At 39.9% G+C, this 24,680-nt stretch overlaps 1 protein-coding gene across 5 annotated transcripts in view; it reads right to left on the bottom strand.

Moving 5' to 3' along the window:
- Nucleotides 1-24,680, bottom strand: part of FHOD3 (formin homology 2 domain containing 3) — a 3,141,544-nt gene that overhangs the window by 76,807 nt on the left and 3,040,057 nt on the right. For all 5 annotated transcript variants that reach the window (XM_044064575.1, XM_044064578.1, XM_044064576.1 and 2 more), the window contains one exon: nt 13,944-14,151. In XM_044064575.1, coding sequence (XP_043920510.1) covers nt 13,944-14,151 — 208 coding nt within the window. The remainder of the gene's footprint in view (nt 1-13,943; nt 14,152-24,680) is intronic.

The following is a 24,680-nucleotide window of genomic DNA, read 5'->3' on the forward strand; positions in this document are numbered from 1 at the left end:
CCAAAAGATGCTTTACATTCAATAATATGTCTGATAAGAGATGAGTAAAAGGAAATTAAGACTTATTTTGTTTCTAGTGTAGATTCCTTTGCAAATTTGATTGACCAGATAAAAGGCTTTCCAAATTGTTGTGCAGACATGATGGTCAAATGATAAGAAAATATCATCAAGAATAGCCAGATCCCTTACAACAGTGTCTGACTGGAGGGGTGCATTTCCTATACAGTAAGGGACTGTGTATTGTTTACCAGAATGAACTATGCTATATTTTTTATATTTAATTTGAGACTATTGTCCTTGCACTAAATGTTAAAATGGTCTAAGCCATACTGGAGCAATTTTGAGTCAGTTGAAGATCGAATAACAGCACCCAATTTATAGTCATAGGCAAACTTAGTTAACCATAGGCCAGAAGTGCTGGCTTGAAGGTCTGAGAAATATAAGTCAAATAGGAGATGGAAAAAAACTAAGCCCTGTAGTACAGCACTGGCAACCGGTTCACTTTCAGATGTGGTACCTGCTGCTCTAACTACATGGGCTTTGTCAGACATCCAGTTGGCTATCAATCATACAATGTAAGGATTTATATTCAGGTTTACAAGTCTATCAATAATGCTTGCCTGGAGAATAGTGTCAAAGGCCTTGGCCAGGTCTAGATATGCTGTACGCATGGCATAACCACTGTCCACTACTTCAGTTACTTTTTCAAAGAAATTAATGAGGTTAAAGAGGCAGGACCTTCCCTTGATAAAGTCAAACTGATGAGGTTCCAGGGTTAAGAGATTTTCAATGTCCAGATTAATGAGTTTTGATATAATACATTCCATAGCTTTGCATATGAGGCCAGTGAGACTAATGGGTTTGTAGTTACCAGGGTCCGTAGTTGTACCATCATTGTGTAATGGCATTACAATAGTTCTTTTCCAGGCTTCAGGACTGCAACCAGTGAAGAGGCTTAGATTAAAAGATGTTAAGTAGTGGTTCAGAAAGGCACAGATAATCAGGCAACCTAGTATGTTGTTAGGGCCCATGGATGGAATATTCTTAGTTCTTGGAAGGGCTGAGAACTTGTTCCATAGTAATTAAAGGAGGTGGCTGGGATTGTGGAACCTGAGGGATAGTTATAACTGTGGGCAGAGTCTGCACTAAATTTGTTATCTAAGATATGTGCTGTTTCCTTTGAGTCAGAGTGTAGTATTATTCTGGACTAGCTCCAAAAACCATTGGGTGTTAGTTCTTAACTTGCTGACATAGTTAAAAAAACATTTGCAGTTATTTTAAGTTCATACTCAACTTTGAGCTTCCTAATGTTTCCCTAAAGCTCTTTGATAGTTTGATCTAGTGAGGCTCTTATAAGCATTAAACAGTTTATTTCTGTTGTTATATAGTTTATTTATATGGGTATTCCACCATGAAAGCTTATATTTTTTTAACTTCTCATTTCATTTGTTGCAGATAGGGACTGCCTTATCAATACAACTATTTAAATGGGAGTACAAGTCAGAAGCCTAGGTAGCAGATTTATCAATAGAATCCTTCGGGGAAGGATTACAGCACAATTTATTTAAGTCATCAAGTAACTGAAAAAGGTTTGCTTTTGAGAAGTTCCCAAACCCCAAGGTATTTACAGAGGAAGAGCCACCAGTTTTAAAGGGAAACATCACTAAATTATGGCCTGATTTAAAAAGACATGATGATACATATAGAACTGTCAACAAATGGTCATATTTTAGGACTAGATCCATGATTTTGAGACCCCTAGTAGGATGGTTAACTATTTATGAAAACAAGTTGGCATTTATAATGTCAAAGAAGTACTGGACATAATGACCATTGACATTGTAAATTAAACAGTTTATTGATGGATAGTTGAAGTCCCCCAATAGAAAGGTCTTCAATTTAATGGCAATTTCAGCTAATGTGTTAATATAACTATTGTGCTCAAAGGGGAGCATGGAGAGTGTTCTATAGCTAGCTATAAAGTGGTAATTGTCTCTTTCAGGGAGATTTGGACTTCTAAGGAGTTCACATATTGTGTCCCAAGAACTTTGTTGTGATGTGATGATCTCCTTTACAAATACTGATACTCCCATTCAGTTGCCATTGGTTCTGAAGATGTGATGGGCACTGAACCCAAGAAAAGAGGGAGTGCTTTCACTGCTCTGAAATCATGTCTTTGTAACTATACATATATGAATGTGTTCAAGTTGCAGGACAGTCTCAAGTTCAGTCATTTTCGATAAGACTCCTGGCACTAAGTAGAGCCACATTAATGCATTCCAAATTAGAAGTCACTAGGTTGGAATGTCCATCAAATGGATTCTGCCTACAAAAAACACTATGGGGACACCAAAAATTATAGCCATAATTCAAAAGCCTTGGTAAGAGAGGTGAAGGCCATCCATGGCAAAGGAGGAAGACTTGTTAGCCATTTCATCCCAAGCTGACACATACTGGATCCCCCTAGAATGACATCACAGCCAATTATTAAAGTGATTTATCTTATCTTTGAACCTTGGCATCCTTCTGTGTTACGGCAAAGTACCACTCAAGACAAGTGTCTTTCCTGCCTCAGACACCTGCATAGCAAGCTCAATCATATCCTTCTGCATGCCAGTCTGGGTAGAATGTCTAATAGTGTTCACCTACACGTGGACCACTATCAGGTAATAATCTTATTTGTCAGGCTGGAAGGATCTAAAAGCCCTTGTTACATCCCAGATCTTGGCTCCAGAAAGATAGCTGTCACCCTGCTATCATCCAGCTTACTGAACATGATGATGGCCATATGCCTTATAATACAGTCATATATTACTGAAACATTACCATGGTTTGATGCAGTCTCAGTGGGCCATAACAGCTTGGAGCCTGCACCCTTGCGACTATTAGAGGTATGTGTCTTAGGTGTGTGTGTGAAAGGTGAAGGTGGGTGTCTTGCTGTGTATACTAGTATCTGTGGTTTCTTAATATTTAGCTTGGGAGGCTGACAGTGTTCTCTTAACAACCTCAGCATAAGTTGGTTTAATGGAAGTGCTCTGTCCTGTATGTGTATATGTGTTGTACTTAGTGAATGCTTTCTGAAGTGAGAAGGTAGCCTCCAAATTTTAAGTAAATACTTAGACCTCTCACAACTCTCAGTATGTCTACCAGTACTACTGTAAACCCAACTCTCTGAGCCACGCTTTGCCATCTATTTTTCAAATGTTGTAATAGAGATGGTTAACCATTTTGAGTGTTTCTGTTCAAACTTACAAGCTGTCAAGGGACATATTTTTGACATGGATGAAAATAGTTGAGAAACACAGAGGTTAATATCTATAATCTCATTTGAATCATGGTGGGGGGGGGGGTGTCAACCTTTCTTAGAGCTACAACAAAGTGCAATGCATTAAAATGTATGAATACCTGCCCACTTTCCAAATTCTCCAAACCTTTTTATTAATTATTTATTAAAAGTATTTAAATATTTACAGCCTAAAGATCTTACAATACATAAAGAAATAATGTGCAACAAAAATACATATATAGATAGAAAGTTAAAACATAATTAACTAAAAAAAAAACTTTCAAATTTCAGCATTGTACATTGCAAAGTGTTTAGATAAACTTGCCTAAGTAAATTATAATTAAAGAATCTACCGAGGTAGGCTTACAATCTACATCCCATCTCAAAGAAAAAAAGTTAATTCTAGAGGACTGAAATAACACAAGCAAAAGCTAATAGCCCTCAATAATCAAGTTGTGACCTCAGATAGACTAGCAGTCCTCCCCTGATGATGTAAGAGTCTCAGATTGCTGATATTAAACTATAAGATCTTTCATATTGACCAATCTTCCTACTACCTGCATTAGCTAAAAAGTACAGTTTTGTACCTACCATAAATGTAGATGTCCGAGAGGTATGCATCTGCAGTCCTAACAAATGGGTTGTCCTGCCTCAGGCAGCCCTTCGGTCGGCCGGATACCAAAGTCTGGGTCTGGCCTCGGCTGATGTCGCACTTCACCCGACGTCATAGCTGCTGTTAATTGGGTATAAAGGCATCAGCCGATGCCATTTTCCTCAGTGTTTCTTGCCCCAGATGCCAGGTGCCCTCTAGGAAGGCTAAATTTGGATAAATGCAAATGTTTCCAAACAACAGAGAGCAAATAAAAATAAACATGTATATACATATATACAAACAAATACACCATAATAGATTCCCCCAGCAAGCTACAAGATGGGCAAATACCCTAGGAGTACCACAGAGGGGAAGGAGGGTGGGTAATCCTGACTGCAGATGCATACCTCTCGGACATCTACATTTATGGTAGGTACAAAACTGTACTATGTCCTTCAAGGATGCATCTGCAGTCCTAACAAATGGATAGAATACCATAGCCAAACTGGGGGAGGAGGTACTAAGAAGATTATGGTGTAGTTAAGATCCCTTGCAAAACAGCAGTGGCAAAACCTGCTCGGGATCTGGAGTATAAAGGTAGATTATAATGCTTGGCAAATGTATGCACGGAGCTCCAAGTAGCAGCCTCTAAAATGTCTTTGGTAGCCACTCCTCGTAAAAAGCTGTAGTAGTGGCTGTAGCCCTTGTGGAGTGAGGTCTGATGTTTTCTGGAGTTGTCTTTCCATGATAAGAGTAACAAAATCTAATGCAATTTCCTATCCATTTTGAAATTGTCTGTTTTGAAATTGCTTTTCCTTCCATTCCTGTTGCATATGCTACCAGAAGCTGGTCAGTTTTTCTATTGTTCTTGGTTCTGTCCAGGTAGTAGCGCAATTGCCTATGCACATCCAAGGTATGTAGTAGTCTTTTCCCCCTGTTCTGTGGGTTGGGGAAGAATGTAGGAAGGTGGATTGCTTGGTTTAATGATACCCTGGAGACCACCTTTGGCATAAAAGTAGGATTAGTTCTCATGGACACTCTATCCTGATGGAAGATAAGGAAGGGCTGTACTGCCATTAATGCCTGTAATTCAGAAACCCTTCTTGCTGAAGTGATTGCAAGCAGGAAAGCAGTTTTCCAAGATAAGTACTGTAATTCTGCTGTTGCTGCTGGTTCAAAAGGGGGGAAGTGTCAACTTTTCTAACACAAAGTTCAAGTCCCATGTAGGCAATGGTGGCTTCCTTGGTGGCTTTACATTTTTAATTCCTCTCAGGAACTGCCTGAGTAGAGGATGAGAAAAGATTGGAGGATCCATGTTGTATTCTGCTGAAATTGCTGATGCATGAATCTTAATGGAGGAGTAGGACAGGCCATTGTGGAAAAGCTCTGCTAAATATTCCAGGATGTTAGCTATGTTTGCCAGTGATACATTTTCTCCTTTTGCTGCACTCCAAATGAGATATCTTTTCCATTTTGCTGAATAAGTTTTTCTTGTTGAGGGTCTGCGAACCTCCAAGATAATGTCTTTAACCCTTTGAGATAAATCTGGGTTATTTTGTCTTATGCAATGTTCCAAGCAGCTAGCTGCAGTGTTTTCAAGTTTGGATGCAGGATTTTGAAGTTGTTCTGTGTTAGCAGTAAAGGAACTAGAGGTAGAGGCCATGCGTGTTCCCGAGACATACTCCTCAGTAGCGGGTACCAATGCTGCCTCGGCCAGTCTGGAGCTATCAGGATGATCCTTGGGTGATCTTCTTTGATCTTCTGTAGCACTTTGTGCACCAAAGGAAGAGGTGGGAATGCATATGCTGTCAGGTTTTCCCAACTGAAAGATAGGGAGTCCACCTTCCAAGCAAGTGGGTGGTATGCCCTTGTGCAGAATTCTTTTCAATTGGTGGTTGTGTGGGGATGCGAATAGGTCTATTTCTGGTAGTCCCCATTTCCTTGTAATGGATTTGAAGATGTCTGGATGCAGCATCCATTCGTGGGCATCCGTGGTAGTTCTGCTTAAGATGTCTGCTAGTATATTTTCTTTTCCTGGCACAAATATTGCCTGGAGCTGAATGTTGAGGTTCAGGGCCACATTCCAGAGGTCCATTGCCATCTGGCATAGAGGATATGAACGTGTGCCTCCCTGTTTGTTGATATACCACATAACTGTGGTGTTGTCCGTCCTTATCAGCAAATGACCCTGTTGAAGAAACGGTCTGAATGTCTGAATTGCCTGCTTTACTGCCAGCATCTCTTTTTGATTTATGTGTAGGTTCAGTTGGTCTTGAGTCCATAAGCCTTGTATGCACTTGTCCACCATGTGTGCCCCCCAACCGAGGTCTGAGGCGTCCGTGGTGATAGTCTGGCTTGGGTGAGGGCTGTGGAAGGGCAGTCCTTTGTTCAATTGACAGGCCTGAGCCCACCACCGGAATCCTTGCTTCAGGCATGGAATTATTGGAATTTGGGTTTCTAGGCTGTGCTTGTGCTGAGACCATAAATTCCTTAGGTACCATTGCAACTTCCTCATATGTAGTCTGGCATGTGGAATCAATATTATGCAGGATGCCATGTAACCCAGGGTTTGCAGGACTTTCCTTGCTGTAAGCTGGTTCTGCGTTGTTAGTGCCATGAAATAGAGTGGTAGGTGCTTCTGCTTTTCTGCTGTGAGGAATGCCATTTGGTTTGATGTGTCCAGTTCTGCACCCAAGAAAGTTATCCTTTGGGATGGTATCAGCCTTGACTTTTTTATGTTGACTGTGTATCCCAGGGCTTGCAATAGGTGAATAACCTTTCTCAAATCTTTTGTTAATTTGTTTTTGTTGTCCGCTTGTAACAGGCAGTCGTCCAGGTATGGATAAATTTGAATTCCCTGAAGCCTGCAATGAGCAATTACTGATGCCAGGCATTTCGTGAATACTCTGGGTGCAGTAGATAAGCCAAAAGGCAATGCTGAGAATTGATAATGCTCTGATCCTGCAAGAAATCTGAGGTATCTTCTGCAATTTGGTCGTATGGGGACGTGCAGGTATGCCTCCTTGAGATCTAGAGTTACCAGCCAAGACTCCTTGCCCAGCATGGGAAGAAGTTGCTGTAGGGTCAGCATCTTGAATTTTGGAACAATGAGATATGTGTTCAGAGCGGACAGGTCGAGAATAGGTCTCCATTGGTTTTCCTTTCTTGGTACCAGGAAAAGTCTGGAGTAAAATCCTTGTCCTTGTTCCATAGACGGTACCTTTTCTATAGCTCTCATCCTTAGTAAGTGGTCTATTTGTTGCAGAGCGTTTGTCTTTTGGTTTGGAGGTAGGTTTGGCATTCCTCTCTTCCTTGGTAGAGTATGGAAGTGAAACCTGTAACCTTTGTCTATTGTCTGTAAAATCCATTTGTCTCCTGTAATGTAATGCCAGTTTACTGAAAATAAGGCTAGCTTTCCGCCTAAGGGTGCTTCTAGTTGTTCCCTGGTAGGTGGTTTCAGAGCCAAGTCACTGTGATTGTCCTGTGGAAGTGGTAGTGGCTGGATCTGTGGCAGTACTTCTCTGGTTGTTAGGCTGCCACTGACGCCCCTGTAGGCACCTCTGGATTGACCTCTGCCTCTTGGGCCTATTCCTGCCTCTCTGTGCTCTGGTGGTGTCTGGAAAGGACCAATTCTTGGAAGGCCAGTTCCTACTAAACCTCGGAGGCTGGACCTGTAAGAAATCCTTGACTGTCTGGACAGATTTCGCTTTTTCTTCCACCTTCTTCAACACTTGCTGTGCAGGGGAGCCAAACAAACTGTGTTTTTCCATGGGAGCATCTAGGAGCTTTGATTTTACATGGTCTGGTAAGGATTGCTCTTTTAACCATGCATGCCTTCTGATCACTGTACCAGTTATAGCTGATCTAAAGGAAGCCTCCAGTGCATCATAGCCGCATTTTAAAGAATGATTACTGACCTGCTGAGTGTTATGTACCAATTCCTGAAGGGACTTACGGTCTAAAGGTTCAGGCGAGGAAAGTTTTTTAGTTAGCTGATCTAACATAAATTCCTAATACTGAATCATGTGGAATTGACAGTTTAAGGCCCTAGCCGAAAGAGTAGCAGAAGTATAAACTTTTTTACCCCATCTCTCTAATGCCCTAGATTCTCTTTCAGAGGGGAGGGGGTTTTTGGCAGAGGCAGCTGCTACAGCTTTGGGGCCCTGTGAAATAGTTTCAGGATCTGCAATAGGAGCCTTATACAAGTGATAATGTGACGGAACCCTGTAGTATCTGTCGGGCTTAGCAGGGGCTGGAGGAAGAGAGTCAGGAGCAGTACAAGCATCATTAAATGCATCATCCACAACTATAAGTACTGGAGGAATGGCTAAAGGCCTATGCTGTGGCAAATGTAAAAAGGTCCTAAGCCTTTTCCTAGAGTCTGAAAAATCCTGGCCCTGCCATTGAAATTGTTCTCTCATAGCATGCAAGGTTTCCCCAAAAGAAAATTCCTCAGGAGGAGAGGCAGAAGGAATGGAGTCTTCTGCATCAGAGACCTCATATGGAGAGTAAGGGCCTTCTGGAGGATTTGTATTATCTGAATCATCAGAGGAGTAATCTGTAGAAACTGGCTCAGGGGGCTCTGCTCTAGGCCTCTTCTCTGGAGGGGGGTGAGAGGCCCTGTCAGGGTGAGGCTGGGATCCCCTGATCAAAGAAATGAGATCCTCTGCTAGACTAAGCATTTGAGTACTAGAGCTAGGCCTGTGAGAGGGGGTTTTAGCAGGCACGGTCTTTGTTGATTTAGCTGCTTTAGCCCTGGTAAAAGCCTTAATTGACATGGATGCAGGGGGCCTAGCAGCTGCACGTGCAGGAGTAGATATATCTAAAGGGATAGTATCTGATAAGTCCTGAGAACCTGTAAGAGCAGGTGGAATTTCAGTAACAGATTCAGCCATGCTGGATGAGGCCTCGGTTGAAGGAGGCATGCTTACGGCTGAAGGAAGAACTGAGGACTCGGTTTCAGCCTTAACCGCGGTTTCGGCCGAAACCACGGACCGCGAGTGTAGGTCCTTTTCCTTACGCTTTTTAGCTAATTGTGAAGTCGGAGTCTCCGACGGCATGTTGTAAGCAAAAGCGGAGCCGAAAAACTCCTCTGCAAACTCCGACCGACGTCTAAGTGTCCGTCGGTTGAAGGAAGCACAGGCTAGACAAGCTGCTACGTCGTGGTCTGGGCCTAAACAAGGTAGGGAGTAAGAGTGGAAATCTTTATGAGGTATTTGTTTCCCACAAGTTAAACAGTTATTCACTTTTTCTGACATCGGCTGAGGCAAGAAAGAGTCCCCAACGGGGTACTTAGCTTTTAGAAGTCTTCGGTAGTAGCAATCTCTGGTTCTGACCGACCGGCACTTGCGAACAGCTTCTGCTTCGGGCGCCACGCGGCAAGAAAGACTGAGGAAAATGGCATCGGCTGATGCCTTTATACCCAATTAACAGCAGCTATGACGTCGGGTGAAGTGCGACATCAGCCGAGGCCAGACCCAGACTTTGGAATCCGGCCGACCGAAGGGCTGCCTGAGGCAGGACAACCCATTTGTTAGGACTGCAGATGCATCCTTGAAGGACATCTGCCAAAACACTGGGAAACTTAGAAAGACCTGAGTGCCATCACAGCAATAAGAAATTCATCAGGTTTCACCATGCTATGTTTTCACACAAAAGCACTATAACAGTTACTTGGAGACACAAAGATGACAATCTTTTGGCAGTGAATAGATGTCTACTTATTATATCCATGTTCTGTGATTTTACTAAAACATTGGATATGGCCAATTTCAGCATTCTTCTTCCTAAGATAAACATTAATGGGTTGTGGCATTCCCACACTGGGCCAGTAATCAAGGAGCCTGACTCCTCACCACTGACAATGGGGAGGGACATGCACTTGGAATACAAATGGATACACTCAGTATTTCCAGATGTAGACCTATTTGCATCAAGCACAACTTCCCTTAACAGCACACAAGGAATACACTCAGCCCAGGGTCTGGATTTCTCTACGTCTCCCTCCAAGTCCCCAGTAAGACTCCCCACTGGTACAGCTGTAGGGTGAGGTCCTCAGCCAAGTGTCCAAGCCAAGTCCTCTAGCACCTTATCTGTGAACCCACTGCTAAGTGTCCCAGCCCTAAGTAGCTGAAACACATTTTTTGAGATTTAATGTTCACACACACACACACACACACACACACACACACACACACACACACACACCTGGGAAAGGCTGGCACAGATTTCCCGCTCTACCAACTTTGCCCAGATTATAGGATAGATTCACTGGTACCAGTCAATCCACAATCAGCTACTCTAAGGCCCTTAACAAAGGGTGTCCAATTATACTGTGTAATATTAATACTAATACAAATGGTGCTAGTTGACCAAGACAGCTAGGCCTTCTGCAGTGGCCCACACAGTGTCACCCAATAAATATATGCACTCTCAAAGGTTAAATACTTTCTACAAGGGCCAGACACAATAAAAGTTTTAAATATATTTAATAATAAATAATAAAAAAGCATGAAAATACTGAATATATATTCACAGTAAATCACAAAGTTCAAATCACAGGAAATATTGAAAATAATATAGATGGACAGACTCAAATAAAGAAAAACAATCTCGAAACTAAGCTTCAATATATTCCTGACTAAATCTAGGAGAACTACTATTCTCTAATAACTTACTTGATGGAGCAAGGCACAATGAAATACATGTGCAGTCTTTCTAGTCAGGTTTCTCAAAACAGAATACTCCATATTCAGAGATTACTCCCTGCAAAATATAATATCCAAGATGGCTTTCAGAATGACCTCATCTGGTCACTTGACACAAGGTTCTCACAGTATCCCCCTCTGAAGCTGAGACAGTAATTTAGCATAGATGGCTACAATACACATCTAAATGTTTATGGCAGTGCCTGGGGCTTCCACTCTTTTTACTGAGATAATGAACAAAGGCTTCTTCCAGACCCACAGTCTCTGGTCCTGTTCAGCACTGTGGGGTAACATTTTAATGGTTTAACAGCTCATTTACATTTCCCTTATGTTTCTTAAAGTAAAATAGCTGGTTAACCTCTGTTGTCTCAGTATCCTCTATTAAAACATTAATTCAGTTACAATAATACAATTTCATTCCAACAGAGTTCACTGTAGATACATTTTAACACAAGCAAACTTCACAAATACAGTTGGCATATAATTATTTACAAAGTTCCAGCTAGCTGTCCTGGCACAAGCCATACATCTACTGCACTACTTCTGCTGGCATGGCTGGCAGTACCTCCTATTGTCACTTGGGTGGTGGGTTAAAGTAACAAATTTCCCAACTGTTTGGAAGGTTGCATGTTTAAGGTAAAATCTGGAGCAATCATCTCTCTACCTTTGCTAATAACCAGTGGTATTATTCAAGGCTTGATTATGGGTTTTCTTTTATTTTCTGTATTTATGAGCTATATTTTTTGTGTTTTCTGTCATATGGCTTTTCATAGAGATGACATGGTCTTTTATATGTCTTAATCCTCTACACTAACTACACGAACTCTTGTCAGTGACTTGATCTCCTACTTCGACAATGACTTAATGTGAGTATATTTTTGAACTGGAATATAACCACGGAAGCGATACAGAAGTATTTCTTAAAAACATTTTACTGAACTAGGCTATCGCAAATTAGTGCATAGAATTTCTTATCTGGTCACGTCTTTACTTCTACACTGGAACATAAAACATGGGATACGCCCCCCCCCCCAAACCTAAGAGTTACACATGATCTTCCTAATGTCAAATTACTGTTTATCACCTTACGCAGGAACAAAAATAGTGGTTTCTGTTTTCTTAACCCTTTTTCTCAAATAACCTTCTGCTGTAGAAGCCTTTATTGTCTTTGACTCCTTTGTAATCTGTAACAATGATGGACTGTTGAATTACACAGATGTAAATAATATGCAAGGTCTTTTCATATGCATTTCTATTTTTGTTCTAATTTATGCTTGTTAGCTAAGCAGGTGGCCTATCCAAAGACCAGTTTCAGCCACAACCCCTGCAGAGACCTTTGCTAGCCTGTGTCTCTGAAGCAAATGAAGTCATAAGCTAACATTAGGTAAGTCAGCAGACTGGACTTGAAAACTGGAAAACAGTATTTTGGTGTGCAATGAAAGTAAACACCAATTAGCAAGGCCTCTCTTAGAAAAACTCTTCCCACAACTAATAATCCAATGTCTGATTTTTCAAGGAAAATGTCCCTGTTACTGCCTAGAACTTAGGGAGAATCTTGATGTCTTAGCAATTTTGTATACCGATACCTTGTAAGTACAATTACACAAAATATGTCATTTTTGTTTTCCCGTGGTGGTTGCTGAAATCAATCCATTGTGGACCAGTCCATCAACCTATTCAAAAAACATTCACTGACTAATCAATGGGGAGGTAGTTTCATAAATATAGTGCAAGATCCCATAAATGGGGTTTGTGCAGAGTTTCATATGCAATTAATACAACAGCAGGATTCATAAAAGAAATACACATAGCTGTTCCGCTGTGCATTGACTACCCTTTGGAATCTGAAACATGTTAAGTAATTCCCCACTTTCAACGTGTAAATCCTACTGATGCAAATGATTACCATGGAACTGCAGGCATGTTACACCTATATGTCTTCTACGGATGTCAGCATCCACCCCTGTTCTGAAGTATGGTGCCGGATGACCCATGTATAGTTTATAGTTGTCCACTCTTCAACATAGCAGCACTATAGCAAGGCCACAAAACACCATTAAGGATAAACCAGTACACAATTCAGGCTGTAAATGTAATACAGCTTTTATGGAAAGCACAGAACTGTTACTAATGCCTGATTGTAGAGTTTGGTGGGGAACAAGTGCTGAACATGCCCTATGCATTTGCATACTACCAAAGTAGATGTAGCTTGTCATGAGTTGTGATGGGGGACACAATCTACTGTCAATGTGGGACATGTCACTGTCAGCTGTTCAAGTACCTCACATATTAAACTAATGTGTCCACAGATTCCAAGGTAATATGCCATTGATATGTGTCAGTCCATGTGGTCTGTATGGCATATAGTGTCATCTGCATGGTTGCCACTATGTGCAGCGTAGATGTACATTTTAAGACTATGGGCAATGGTGCTACATTCACCTGCTGATCCACAACCATGGCCAGGAGAAGGTCAAACACATTCTTGGTAGGCTTGTCATGACTGAGGAGGACTGCTGATCTGCATGGATTTTCAAGAAGGGATTTGGTGTGGTGTTACCTCCCACACTTGAAATGCTTGTAGCAGCTCTGTGTATTGGAAGAAGCTAAGGGTTCCTATCCTTCAGAGCCTTTTTGTGCAGCTCCATGCTGTTGTATGCAGCAATCTGTTGATACATACCTTCTCAACTGTCTGCAGGCAAACTGTGTGTGTGTGCGTGTGTGTGCGTGTGTGTGTGTGTGTGTGTGTGTGTGTGTGTGTGTGTGTGTGTGTGTGTGTGTGTGTGTGTGTGTGTGTGCAGTTAGTCAGCATTTGCAGTCAAATATTTTCAGCCTGTATCAGTGGCAGAAACTCCTTTGGTTTCATAATCATGAATGCTACCAGCACTCATTTACATGTACATTCCATACCTGGACTGTTTTGGGCACCCAGGGGCACAAAAGACCTTATTTCATGTAACTGTACGATTAATGAATGACAGTGCTGTGGTATGTGTTTTCTACAGTGTACCAACTGTTTGCAGTTGGACATTATGCTTGTGAATACCCTCTAAATAAATACATAAAAACATACTCTGAAACTAAAATAAACAGAAGATGCAAAGAAATTGTAAAAAGATTTAAGGGATTTGCATATATTAAATTAATTTAAAAAAATTAAATTAAATTATACCTCCACAATCTCCCTCTGCTAAAAACTTGGTTTTCTACATATGCATACACACACACACACACACACACACACACGCACACACACACACACACACAAAACACACATAAAAAGAGTACTGGGTTATTTATGTCTTTTTTAAATCATATAAACACATGCACGCAAGGGATAAGAAGATGTTGTGCTTACCTCTGCTGGCACGGGACCGAGTGCGAACTCCCAGTACAGTGGTATTGTCGCCACTAGGTGAGCTGCTCTTCAGTACAGCTTTCATGTTTTCATGTTCTGCAACTTCTTCAGAATAGTGTAGCATCTGTGGCTGAGAGTGGGGTCTGGGGTGGCAGGTGGTGGTAGTGGTGATGGTGGCAGTGGTGGTGTTGCTAGAAAACTTTCCACTCTGGAACAAGAAACATAAATATGAATTTCATTTTCTCCACAGGAACTTTCTTCTCTTTGCTAGCCATGTTATGTAGAAAATATATGCTAGTAGTATACTAATAATAGGCCTGAAGGCTTTCATGGGGATGTAAGACACGAAGCACAAAAATGTTTATAGTTGTCGCTTAAAATAAATTCAGAGGAATATGACCTTTTGAGTACAGGAAGAAATGCTACACCCATCATCTGTTTTCTACTTTGAAAAGCATAACTAAAATTACAGATAAAATAATCTACTTTGCTAATCGAATACTGTTTTTTTTTCAAAACAGGAGACAGGCCTTCTACAAAACAATGGCTCTCAAACCTAGATATACTAGAAATGCATATGCTCAGTGACAATAATTACTTAGTTCTGCTTCTCCCACTTGTCGATAGAAAAGTATCTACTTAGCTCTCATCATTCCACTGTCTGGCCACAAAATGTAAAATATATAAACAGGATCTTTTGCACTCACTTATTTGCTTTATTATTAATTATAAGTATTACCATGGATGGCAAATGGCCTCAATATTTCATTATTTTCTGCTTAACATCTATGATATCCTATCACATGTTACCCAGTGTCACATATCTTGTAACCCAAACACCTTTGCTGTAAAGTTGTTCCAAACAACTACCACTGAGTCTAAGAAATAAATTCATACATCCTGTACAGTTCAAAGTTCATGTCATACTCATCCTTCCAAGTATACTAATCCTGATTTACTTTTTGGAGAGCAGAAAGGAATTTTTAAGCATCTCTTTTTGACACAGTTTCTGATTCCTCAATCTAGCTGCTCTCCCATGTACTGTCTCTGCTCCATTCTTGAAATGTGGCTCCCCTGAATCAGAGCAAAGTATCTGACTTGAGATCTCAGTGGTGATGACTGAATTACTATTTTCAGTTCCCTGTATCTACCAAAAGCACCCCAACTGCCCACTGGAGCATCCCATGAACCCTTTCAAAACATCTCTACACTGCTTAACTCCAGTCAGATTAACAAAAATGTAAAAAGAATGAGTGTTCGTACATCTCCTCTGACATGGCACATATTCCCTGGATTTCTATGTCCCAGCTGCATGATTTTTGTACATTGTTATGATGAAGCTCAGTTTTAGAAAGGAATATATTTAGGGTTACCACCTGTCCCACTTTGCGAGGCACAGTCCCTCTTTGGGCAGTTGTGTCCTGACAAAAAATATTAAAAAATGGCAAATGTCCTGAGATTGTAGGACATAATTATGTCCTATATTGTATGTAATAGTTGCATAACTCAGTTATTCTGTATCTAAAATACCTAAATGTTATAAGAAACAGAATAAGCAAATAAAATGCTACAAGAATAAGCTATTATGTAGGCAAAAAAGTTAAGTTCTATCCTTTGTACTGACCGTGGGTATGTGTCGGCCTGTAAAATCTGATGTTTGTCCCGAAAATGTCCCACTTTGGCCATTTGAAAAGGTGGCAACCCTAAATATATTCCAGTTTTTGCATACATCTTCTCTTCTCTTCCTACACGTATATAGTCTCTTACAAATTATGTTAATCAAAAAAAACCAGACCTTTCATTCTAATTCTTCTAAGATATCAGTTAAAGACATTAAAAAGAAAAGAGCTGAACACTAATTTCTTGCATCTCCTATTTACTGCTCTACCTCCTCTATAAAAAACACCATTTAAGTCTAACTCTGAGTGTCACATACCAGGAGACATTTACCCGATACATTAACTCAGGAACAAAACTATAATTTCTCATCTTCTTCAAAGCACTCCAACAATCGAGGGTTGTTCAAGACTTTACATACAGCCAGCTTTTTCCAACTGGTACCATTCTCAGACTATAGTAGTTTGGTGCAAATATCCCTCTAAATAAAACCAGACCTGCAACTCACGTGAGAACAATTACCATATTTTAATTCTCTTTTCTCTCTCCAAATGAAAAGATGGCTCATTTTAGCTTGATGCATATTTTCCTAACCATCAGAAGGCTCCTATCAATCAGATGGCTGAAGTAATAAAAAAAATGATTAGCAAAATCTTCAAAGTCTTCAGTAAAAGGATAAGCATGGGAAATACTTTGTTAAATTTTACCAGAACATTAATATACACAGTCATTACCATCTTGTAGACAGCTTTACTGATGTAGGCTCTGAAACACTGCTCCTATAATGTCCCACAGTATGCTTAAATAGCTTTTATAAGATAATTCCAAAACCCTCTTGTTGTTAACTACCTAAAAGTTGTTTTACTGCATCTAAAATCTTATTTTTTTAGCTGTAACTTGTTCAGAATTCTATATAAAAACATTTACAAATACTTCTCCATAGCTTCTGTTTGTGAAATTTAAGCCTGCTTAAGTGAGACACACAATTGTACCCAATTCATTGAATGGCTTTGAGTGTATAGATTTTATAACTTACCCTGAGGCTGTGTGACCTGACTATATTATAACAGTTAATGGGTTTAATTGCTTCCAACTTGAAGTATATAGAGGGTTTGCTTGCACTTCACCCAGACTTGCCATGTTGATTATGTATTTACTTGTTTGTGTTTTGATTTATTTATTTTTTAACCAGATAACTGAACTAGCCTTTGGATCTGTTTCAGTCAGAACTCTAGAGTGTCAGCAGAAACAACATACAAATACCCGCCAGATTTTCATAACATGCAGAATAGGTAATCAGCTGTACTGTCTGAAAGTTGTATAATGCATTAATGCCTGACAGTTCCGGCATTATGATGAACACTTTTGAAGAAGATGATAAATACAGTACCTCTTTAGTATTTGTGAGCGAAAGAAAAAAGGTATCGATACTACAGTTATAAAAGAAAAACAGTATTGACAATGGCTAGGCATCATAGACAGTGCTGTGTCAGTATAAAGTGTTAATATTCTGCAGTTTGCTTAGCTGGGTAGCGCACAAGCATGGGGACGATACATTGTGCATCGTCTTTGAATCATCACACTCTTCACCTACCTGCTAACTAGGGCCCTGTCAATGAAACCCAGCCTATATGTACAACATTTACATATTTTCATTAAAATATGAGGCCAAGTCAGCGGATGCATTATGTTACTCTGGAGAAGAAACTTTGCTTTGAAGAGAGATGTTATATACTACCAAGATCCATACTAGTCCTTTGTCATTAAAGCAGCTGCACTTGTTATATTTTTACTTATTTTCAAAATAAAGTTAATTTGTTCACTTTCTGTACATTTTGGGGAATGTTCAGGAGTAATTTTAGAAAAGGATCTTTCTATTCCTCCAGTTATAAGAAAATGTAACTAGGGTGGACAAAGCAGGCAGCTACCCTGGGGCACAAGCTGTTAGGGAGTTGAGAAGAGCTGCCAATTTTTCACGGCAAGTCAGTGGTGCGATTGTCCAATTCCTGTTGGTGAGTGCAAATGGTGACGACGCATTTAACATCTTTCCTGATTAAAGGATTTACATGACTACCTATAGTTTGTGTGTGTGTATTTTTTTCTGTGTGTGTGTGTGTGATAGTAAATATAGTAAGGAGCTAGCACAGCTCTTTGTTAAACTTAGTAGCTTTTTGCTAAGTGCTAAGACATTTCTTTTTTACTTTTTATTGGTCTTCAGCTAACTCTGGAGTGCTCTTTTTAATCCTGTTGCTGGATATAGCAGTTGTGGGATTATCCAATGTGCAAACTGCCCCAGCTGCAGCTTTGACATGTAAGGCTTAGTGGTTGAATTCCTTCACTTCCTTCTTTCTTTGAATCGGTGCATACTTGAAGTGTCTTTCGCCTAAGCAGGCCTTAACTTTACAAAATGACATCTCTTTATCATTCTGTTTTAAGTTTCCTGACTTACCACATTTTGAAATACATCTTTTACTTTAACATTAGCTAACATTTCTATCATAGTTATCAACAGAGATTTCAAACTGCTGTACTTTAGGTGTAAGTTCATACTCTGGTTAAATCTTCCTGTGAAGGCATTAACTGTGTACGGGAAACTCACCTCTGTGTTTAAGGATGTTTTATTTTGCCATTTGCCATGACAGTAACATGTTGATCACACTTTGGCACTTATAGAGGTAGTGCAGCAGCCTAAAGTGCTTACTGACCTGGTAGTGGATATGTCAGGCCCAAAACTATACCAGTACCCTTGGGCCTAAGTGAGGGCTACTGAGTCATTAAGACCATATATTCTCCATCAGTAAATACATTTACTAGCACCTTCCTCAGTCTCTTCCTCTTATGGTACATGTATTTTGAGGTTGATTATTTAAGGTTTTTTTCTGTGCTTCAGACTCATGGCAAGTTTGCTAACTCGGAGAGATGTGGATGTCCTTGCTTCAGTCCTATTAATTTTGTAAGTTCTACAAAAGCCTTAAGCTTTCTGACTCTTCTTAACAGAGTCTTTTTTGCTAAATGACCCTGTGAGTGATATTCTTTAGAGGGAATATTAAAGGACAGGGCTTACTTAAATGACGAACTATACTAACAAGCAAATTACTTGTGTGTGTGTGTGTGTGTGTGTGTGTGTGTGTGTGTGTGTGTATATATATATATATATATATATATATATATATATATATATATATATATATATGTATATATATATATATATATATATATATATATATATTATATATATATATATATATATATATATGTATATGTGTGTGTGTGTGTATATATATATATATATATATATATATATATATATATATATATATATATATGTGTGTGTATATATATATATATATATATATATATATATATATATATATATATAGATATATCTGGAGCATTTCTCCCCGGGCGTCTGCTGAAAACAGGCTCTGTGGAACCTAGTCAGACTTTCCCGGTCAACAAATAATAAATAAATAAATAAATAAAAATACTTCTAAGCAGATATGAAGCACTTGCTTAGATATAGTCAGGGTATTTTTTCTGGAGATTTTTGACTTCATGCGTGCTGATCATCAAATCTTTCCAACTGGATTCTGCCCATTCCTTCTCCTCATACTAGGGAGTTACCCCATACAGTAAGCATGGCAGCAATCCATAGGGGCTGTCATACAGGCAGACAAGAGGATTGCTTAAATGCTCACTAGCATTGTGATAATGAGAGGATTTATATGCTTAATTCTACCCCCTCAGGTGAGGCATGCGCTATCTGCAAAGATGTGGAATCTAAGCAGCGTCTCCAGTCACTCACAAAAATATTGGACAAAAAAGTACTTGGGTATAACAGTTACAAAGAAAGAACTTAACAACTCCATGCCCATTTAGCATCAAGTTATCTTCTTCAAGAAAGCATTGATTCACTCAGTCTACTTCACCATTTTGGTCACTACCTCCAGACCTACTCCATCCTTTACCACAAGTCCAAAAACTTATAAAGGTAACACCCACAGAAAAAAAAGTTCATCTTTTATTTTATTTTATTTTATTGAAGTCTGTTAACAGAAGTTGAGTACTGATCTCAATAGACTATTTGTAGACACAATATGGGAAACAGAACACAAATAAAGAGATTGAAATAACTACCTGTTGTAGCTTCAACAAACTGTCAACTAAGTTCCAGCTTGCTCTTCTGTTTATAATTTGATGTCTAATCTCTGATCTGGCTGCCTGTTGATAGTCCAAGTGCCATAGCTGTAACCACTGGAATAGTGAGACTTGAAATGTGAACAACTGGAGTATGTACAACGTATGAGGCTGTGTTACCTGGAAATATTTCACCTACATCAAGTCAAAGTGATACTGGAGATAGTGTAGAGGCACTGGAAGATATAAGGGATACTTTAAAGGTAATGCCATGAGTTTTGAAATTCATTTTATGTGCACATTTTATTGGAAGGGTGGAATTTTATTTTTGGGGGTGATGGGACTTTTAATTGTGGGTCTCAAACATTTGTTAGGAAGCACTCCTACTTAAGGTTTCCATAAACTCAAATCTCTTCATAAGAAAGTCAAAAAATTATTTGCAATATACATTTTGATTGATATCCTTAGTACTCATCTTCAACATCTTCCTAAACATCTTTAAAATTCCTAATGATGGAAAATCATGATCAGAGGAGTAAGCTCATGCCAGTGGACCAAATTCAGGCATAGCCTGGGTGATTACAATTACACTGTTCAGAACATTAAAATGAAAAAAGGAAAACAAAGAATATACAATGCCAATCAAATACAATAAAAACAAAAATCCAGAAAAAAAGTTAATTACTAAATTTGAGACAATAGAAGGAGTTTGACCAGTTTTGGATAAATGAGATAATGGATCACCATCTTCTTTCGGCTGTTCTTGTTAGGGGTCCCCACAGCAGATCACCTGTTTCCATTTCTTCCTGTCCTCTGCATCTTGCTCTGTCACACCAACCACCTGCATGTCCTCTCTTACCCCATCCATAAACCTTATCTTAGGCCTTCCACTTTTCCTGTTACGTGGTAGATTCATCCTTAGCTTCTTTTTCCCAATATACTCGGCATCCCTCCTCAGCACATGTCCAAACCAACGTAATCTTGCCTCTCTGGCTTTGTCTCCAAACCTTCCAACCTGGGATGACCCTCTAATATACTTATTCCTAATCCTGTCTACCCTCGTCACACACACTGCAAATCTTAACATCTTTAACTCTGCCACATCCAGCTCTAACTCCTGCCTTTTTGTCAGTGCCACTGTCTCCAACCCATACAACATAGCTGGTCTCACTACCCTCTTGTAGACCTTCCCTTTCACTCTTACTGGTACTCATCTGTCACAAATCACTCCTGACACTCTTCTCCGCCCACTCCATCCTGCCTGTACTCTTTTCTTCACCTCTCTTCCACACTCACCATAATGGATACATAGAGGAAATGTGTAGTGTATGAAAGGAAGAGGAAGTGGGGAAGGGAGGAGGGGGATTGGATAAGGAGGAAGAGACATAATATGCATACTCTAAATAAGGTTAAGAAGGGATATGTAAGTAGATTTAGTTACAATGAGAAGTTGCAGAAGTACAAAGGGAGTCTTGAGGATTAAGTGACGTGACCATTCCAAGGGCATTGACACTTGGCTTGGTTAAAGAGGAATAGTTTAAGGTGAGGTTTAAATTTGGAGGCACAGGGGATTTGGAAAAAAATGTCTTACTCCTTCAACATTCAAACACTGGCTTCCACCCTTCTGCAACATAAGGATCTGATTTTGATTTCACCCTATCAACTGTTACTGCTTTATACTCTGGATACCTCACAACTTCATAGTTATTGCTTTTATATTTTCTGTGTTTATAAATAAAGTCACTACTGACTTATGTATTCTTAAATTTATTTTCTATGCTTAAGACCTCTTCATTGATATATTCCTCTGGTAACATACCTCTCAACTTCTTAGAGCAAGAAATCTGGACAAAGCTATAAAATGGTGAAAATAAATGTAATTCATATAATGACAAACCAGTAACTTCACTAACATTAACATGTAAAACAAGTTCATCTACTAAATTATTTACCACATTGAACACATAGTCGTCATGCATGCACAATATGTATGTGTTTGGAAGGGGGATTTTAAAAAAAAATAGAGCATTGTGTTAAGTGAAATAACACAGTGAGAACTGACATAAAGGGAGGGGGTGATTCAAAGAGGCATACTGCATGACCTTAATTAAGAGAAAATACAAAACAGGCAATGTATGTGAACTACTTCATAATGACATATAAATGACTGTTAATATGCTAGTGAGAGGCATTATGTATGAAAATAACAAAATCAAACATGTATCATTTTTGAAAAATGTATAAAGTTATTGTGATGAGCACCAGTTATTAGTTTTTCTAAACACCATCACTTCAGTGTACAGGTGCACCTGTTACACTAAGATGCTAGAAGCCGCATCTGCTTTAGCTGGATAGTTTGACATAGTGGCTGCCTTAAGAACGAGCGTCCACAACATTGTTGACTGCTGCCCTCCACATTGCAGAAGAGCCCATCAGAGGCTGACATTCAGTGGCTTCCATGATTTGAACATTGCCAACATATTGCTAATTTGTGAGCAGAGACATCATATGGGAGAAAGTACACGTGTTATCCTCACATGGAATGAAGGAGGAATACTTGGACTGCCTACCATCTGATTGGGGACATCTTAGAAGTTTCAAAGGTGTCAGCCTCACAAATTCTACACAAGTTGCTTGATATCATGCTCCACATGATTAGTATATCAACCAGAAGTGTGCAATGCACATGGTATTATATACAATGCATTTCTGCAACATACAGGCAGTTCCAATGATTCCCGCATCTGGCACAGGTGTTACCTACAAAAGCAATTTGTGTGGTTTGATTTTTTCCATGGGGTCATCTAGTTGATAGTCATAGGTATTGCTGCATATAGAGGCCATGATAATCCAGTCTCATAATCATAGATAGCAGACCTATCATAATGCTGTTCATTGGTGTGTGCTGCAGCTGATGCTGTATACTCCTATGTGCCATGGCTTGACACCCACCCACAGAACCAACCAAGAAAATGGTATGGATGGCAAATAACACTGTATTGTTGCAGATATATAACTTCAAATGTGTGTTCAGACTACTGAAGGTTTGCTTCCAAATCTTGGATACATTTGGTTGCACACTCCAATACGCTTTGGAGACCTACAGCAAGTCATTTGTGGTCTGTGCCATGTTTCGTAACATGGTGCTGTGAAAAACTATTATAACAAGGAAAGACAGCAGCACAGCCTGGACAACTTGTGATGCAGGACTAGGAGTCAGGTGACAAGTCATTAGAAGAGCCACCTGTGGCAGGCTGTCATCAGCACTAGAGGCAGGTGCAATATGTTCTGGCACTGGCAAAGAGGTGGTGCCTGATCCACAACTATGTGTCATGACAAGATAACACAGAATAAAACTGATACATGCATAAACATACCCAGGCTATGCATTATAGTGCACTAACTGTCCATGCTGTTCATCAAACATTATTTTGCCCATATAGGCCAGAGGGGTGAGTAGGGCACAGCCATCATCAACACACAGGTGAGGTTGTCACACTGACCGGGGGCATTGATGCAGTGGTCACTGATGCCATATCTTGTAGCCACAAAACAGGCAAGGAAGTTGGTACAGTCACGGAGTAAGTACTTCCTCCAATGATTAGGTTGACCTTCGATGGGCTGAATACTAGCTGAGTGTACCATGTGACCCTGCCGTGTCAGGACTAGTTGAAGCTTGTCCAGGGAATTGCACTGTATGCCAAGTGCATGAGCATGGATGATGCTTTGGTTTCCACTGTGGTTTTAAGGGAGTATTTTGGAATGCCTGACCTCATGAATGGAATGGGTGTGTGTTACTCATGTTAAGGCTACAGCAGGCCATCATTAATGCATTGTATTTTGAGTTTCTTACTTAGTGGGGTGTGCCGACAGTGAAGCTGGAAACTCACTGGCCATATCCAAAAGAACACTGACATCCAGAGGCAGCCATTGACAGTGGAAACAATGTGTTCATCTCTGGAAAAATGTGGACAAGCCAAGCAAGCCTGGTGTACAATTCTGCACTAAGTAACTGTCTCCTAGCATGATCATGGCAGCCTGATCCCCACACCCACTAACATGCACCAATGGATATCAAATGGGCTACTACTACCCTCACAAGGTGTGTCTACTCAGGTCCCTATCAGTTGTTCAAGTTTTCAGAAAATGGAACTCCATATGGGCAAGACCATATTATCGAGTTTTTGAAAACTATAAGCATTTGAATGGATCGTAGTACAACAAGGATCAGGAAATGTACCCTTTTCCTCACTGTAGTGCAACCTTGGAGTTGGTATATATAATTTGCAGGAGGTGTGGGGGGTGCAGGGGACTTGAGCCCCCCCCACCTGCAAAAATATAGAAAAGGTAGATTTTTGTGTTTTTTTATGTTTGAGTTTTCGGAAACTCGATCAAATGGTCTCTTCGATATTCTTTTTTGAGTTTACAAAAAGTCAATCATCTGACATAGATATGTCTACTCTAGGTCCCTATACTTTGTATCACAATGCACAGATTGTAGAATGCCCTGCAATGCCTGCAGTGAATGCATGTCTTCACATAGGCCACGTAGCACGCTCAGCATCTCTGACATGGTCTGACTAGAGACCATCTGTGCTCGGATCACTGACTTGCAAATTTACTTATTTATGCCCACCTACATACCTCTCTCTTATGCCCTAGCTATATAAGCACATCAGAGGCACTGTGACCCCCTGAAATCATCTGTTGTGATGCTGACTGTGTATGAGTTGTGCAGCTGATGAAGAAAGGATGATCTCTGCTAAACATAGGTGATGCCAGAGGTTCATGTTGGACATCTATGGTCATTTCAGCTGTGAGCAAAGTGACTGTTCCCTCAACTATTAGCTTTTCTGACTGTGACATTGTGATTTCAATTTGTGCTAAGTGCATGATGCCATCACTATCAGTCTACAGAGACCCACTGATATCAGACATTCACTGACCTGTTCTACATAAAGCCTCTATCACAGGAAAATGTCA

Source organism: Protopterus annectens, chromosome 3.part0 (genome assembly GCF_019279795.1).
Source record: "Protopterus annectens isolate FY-2018-M chromosome 3.part0, PAN1.0, whole genome shotgun sequence".
In the NCBI taxonomy this organism is placed as follows: domain Eukaryota; kingdom Metazoa; phylum Chordata; order Ceratodontiformes; family Protopteridae; genus Protopterus; species Protopterus annectens.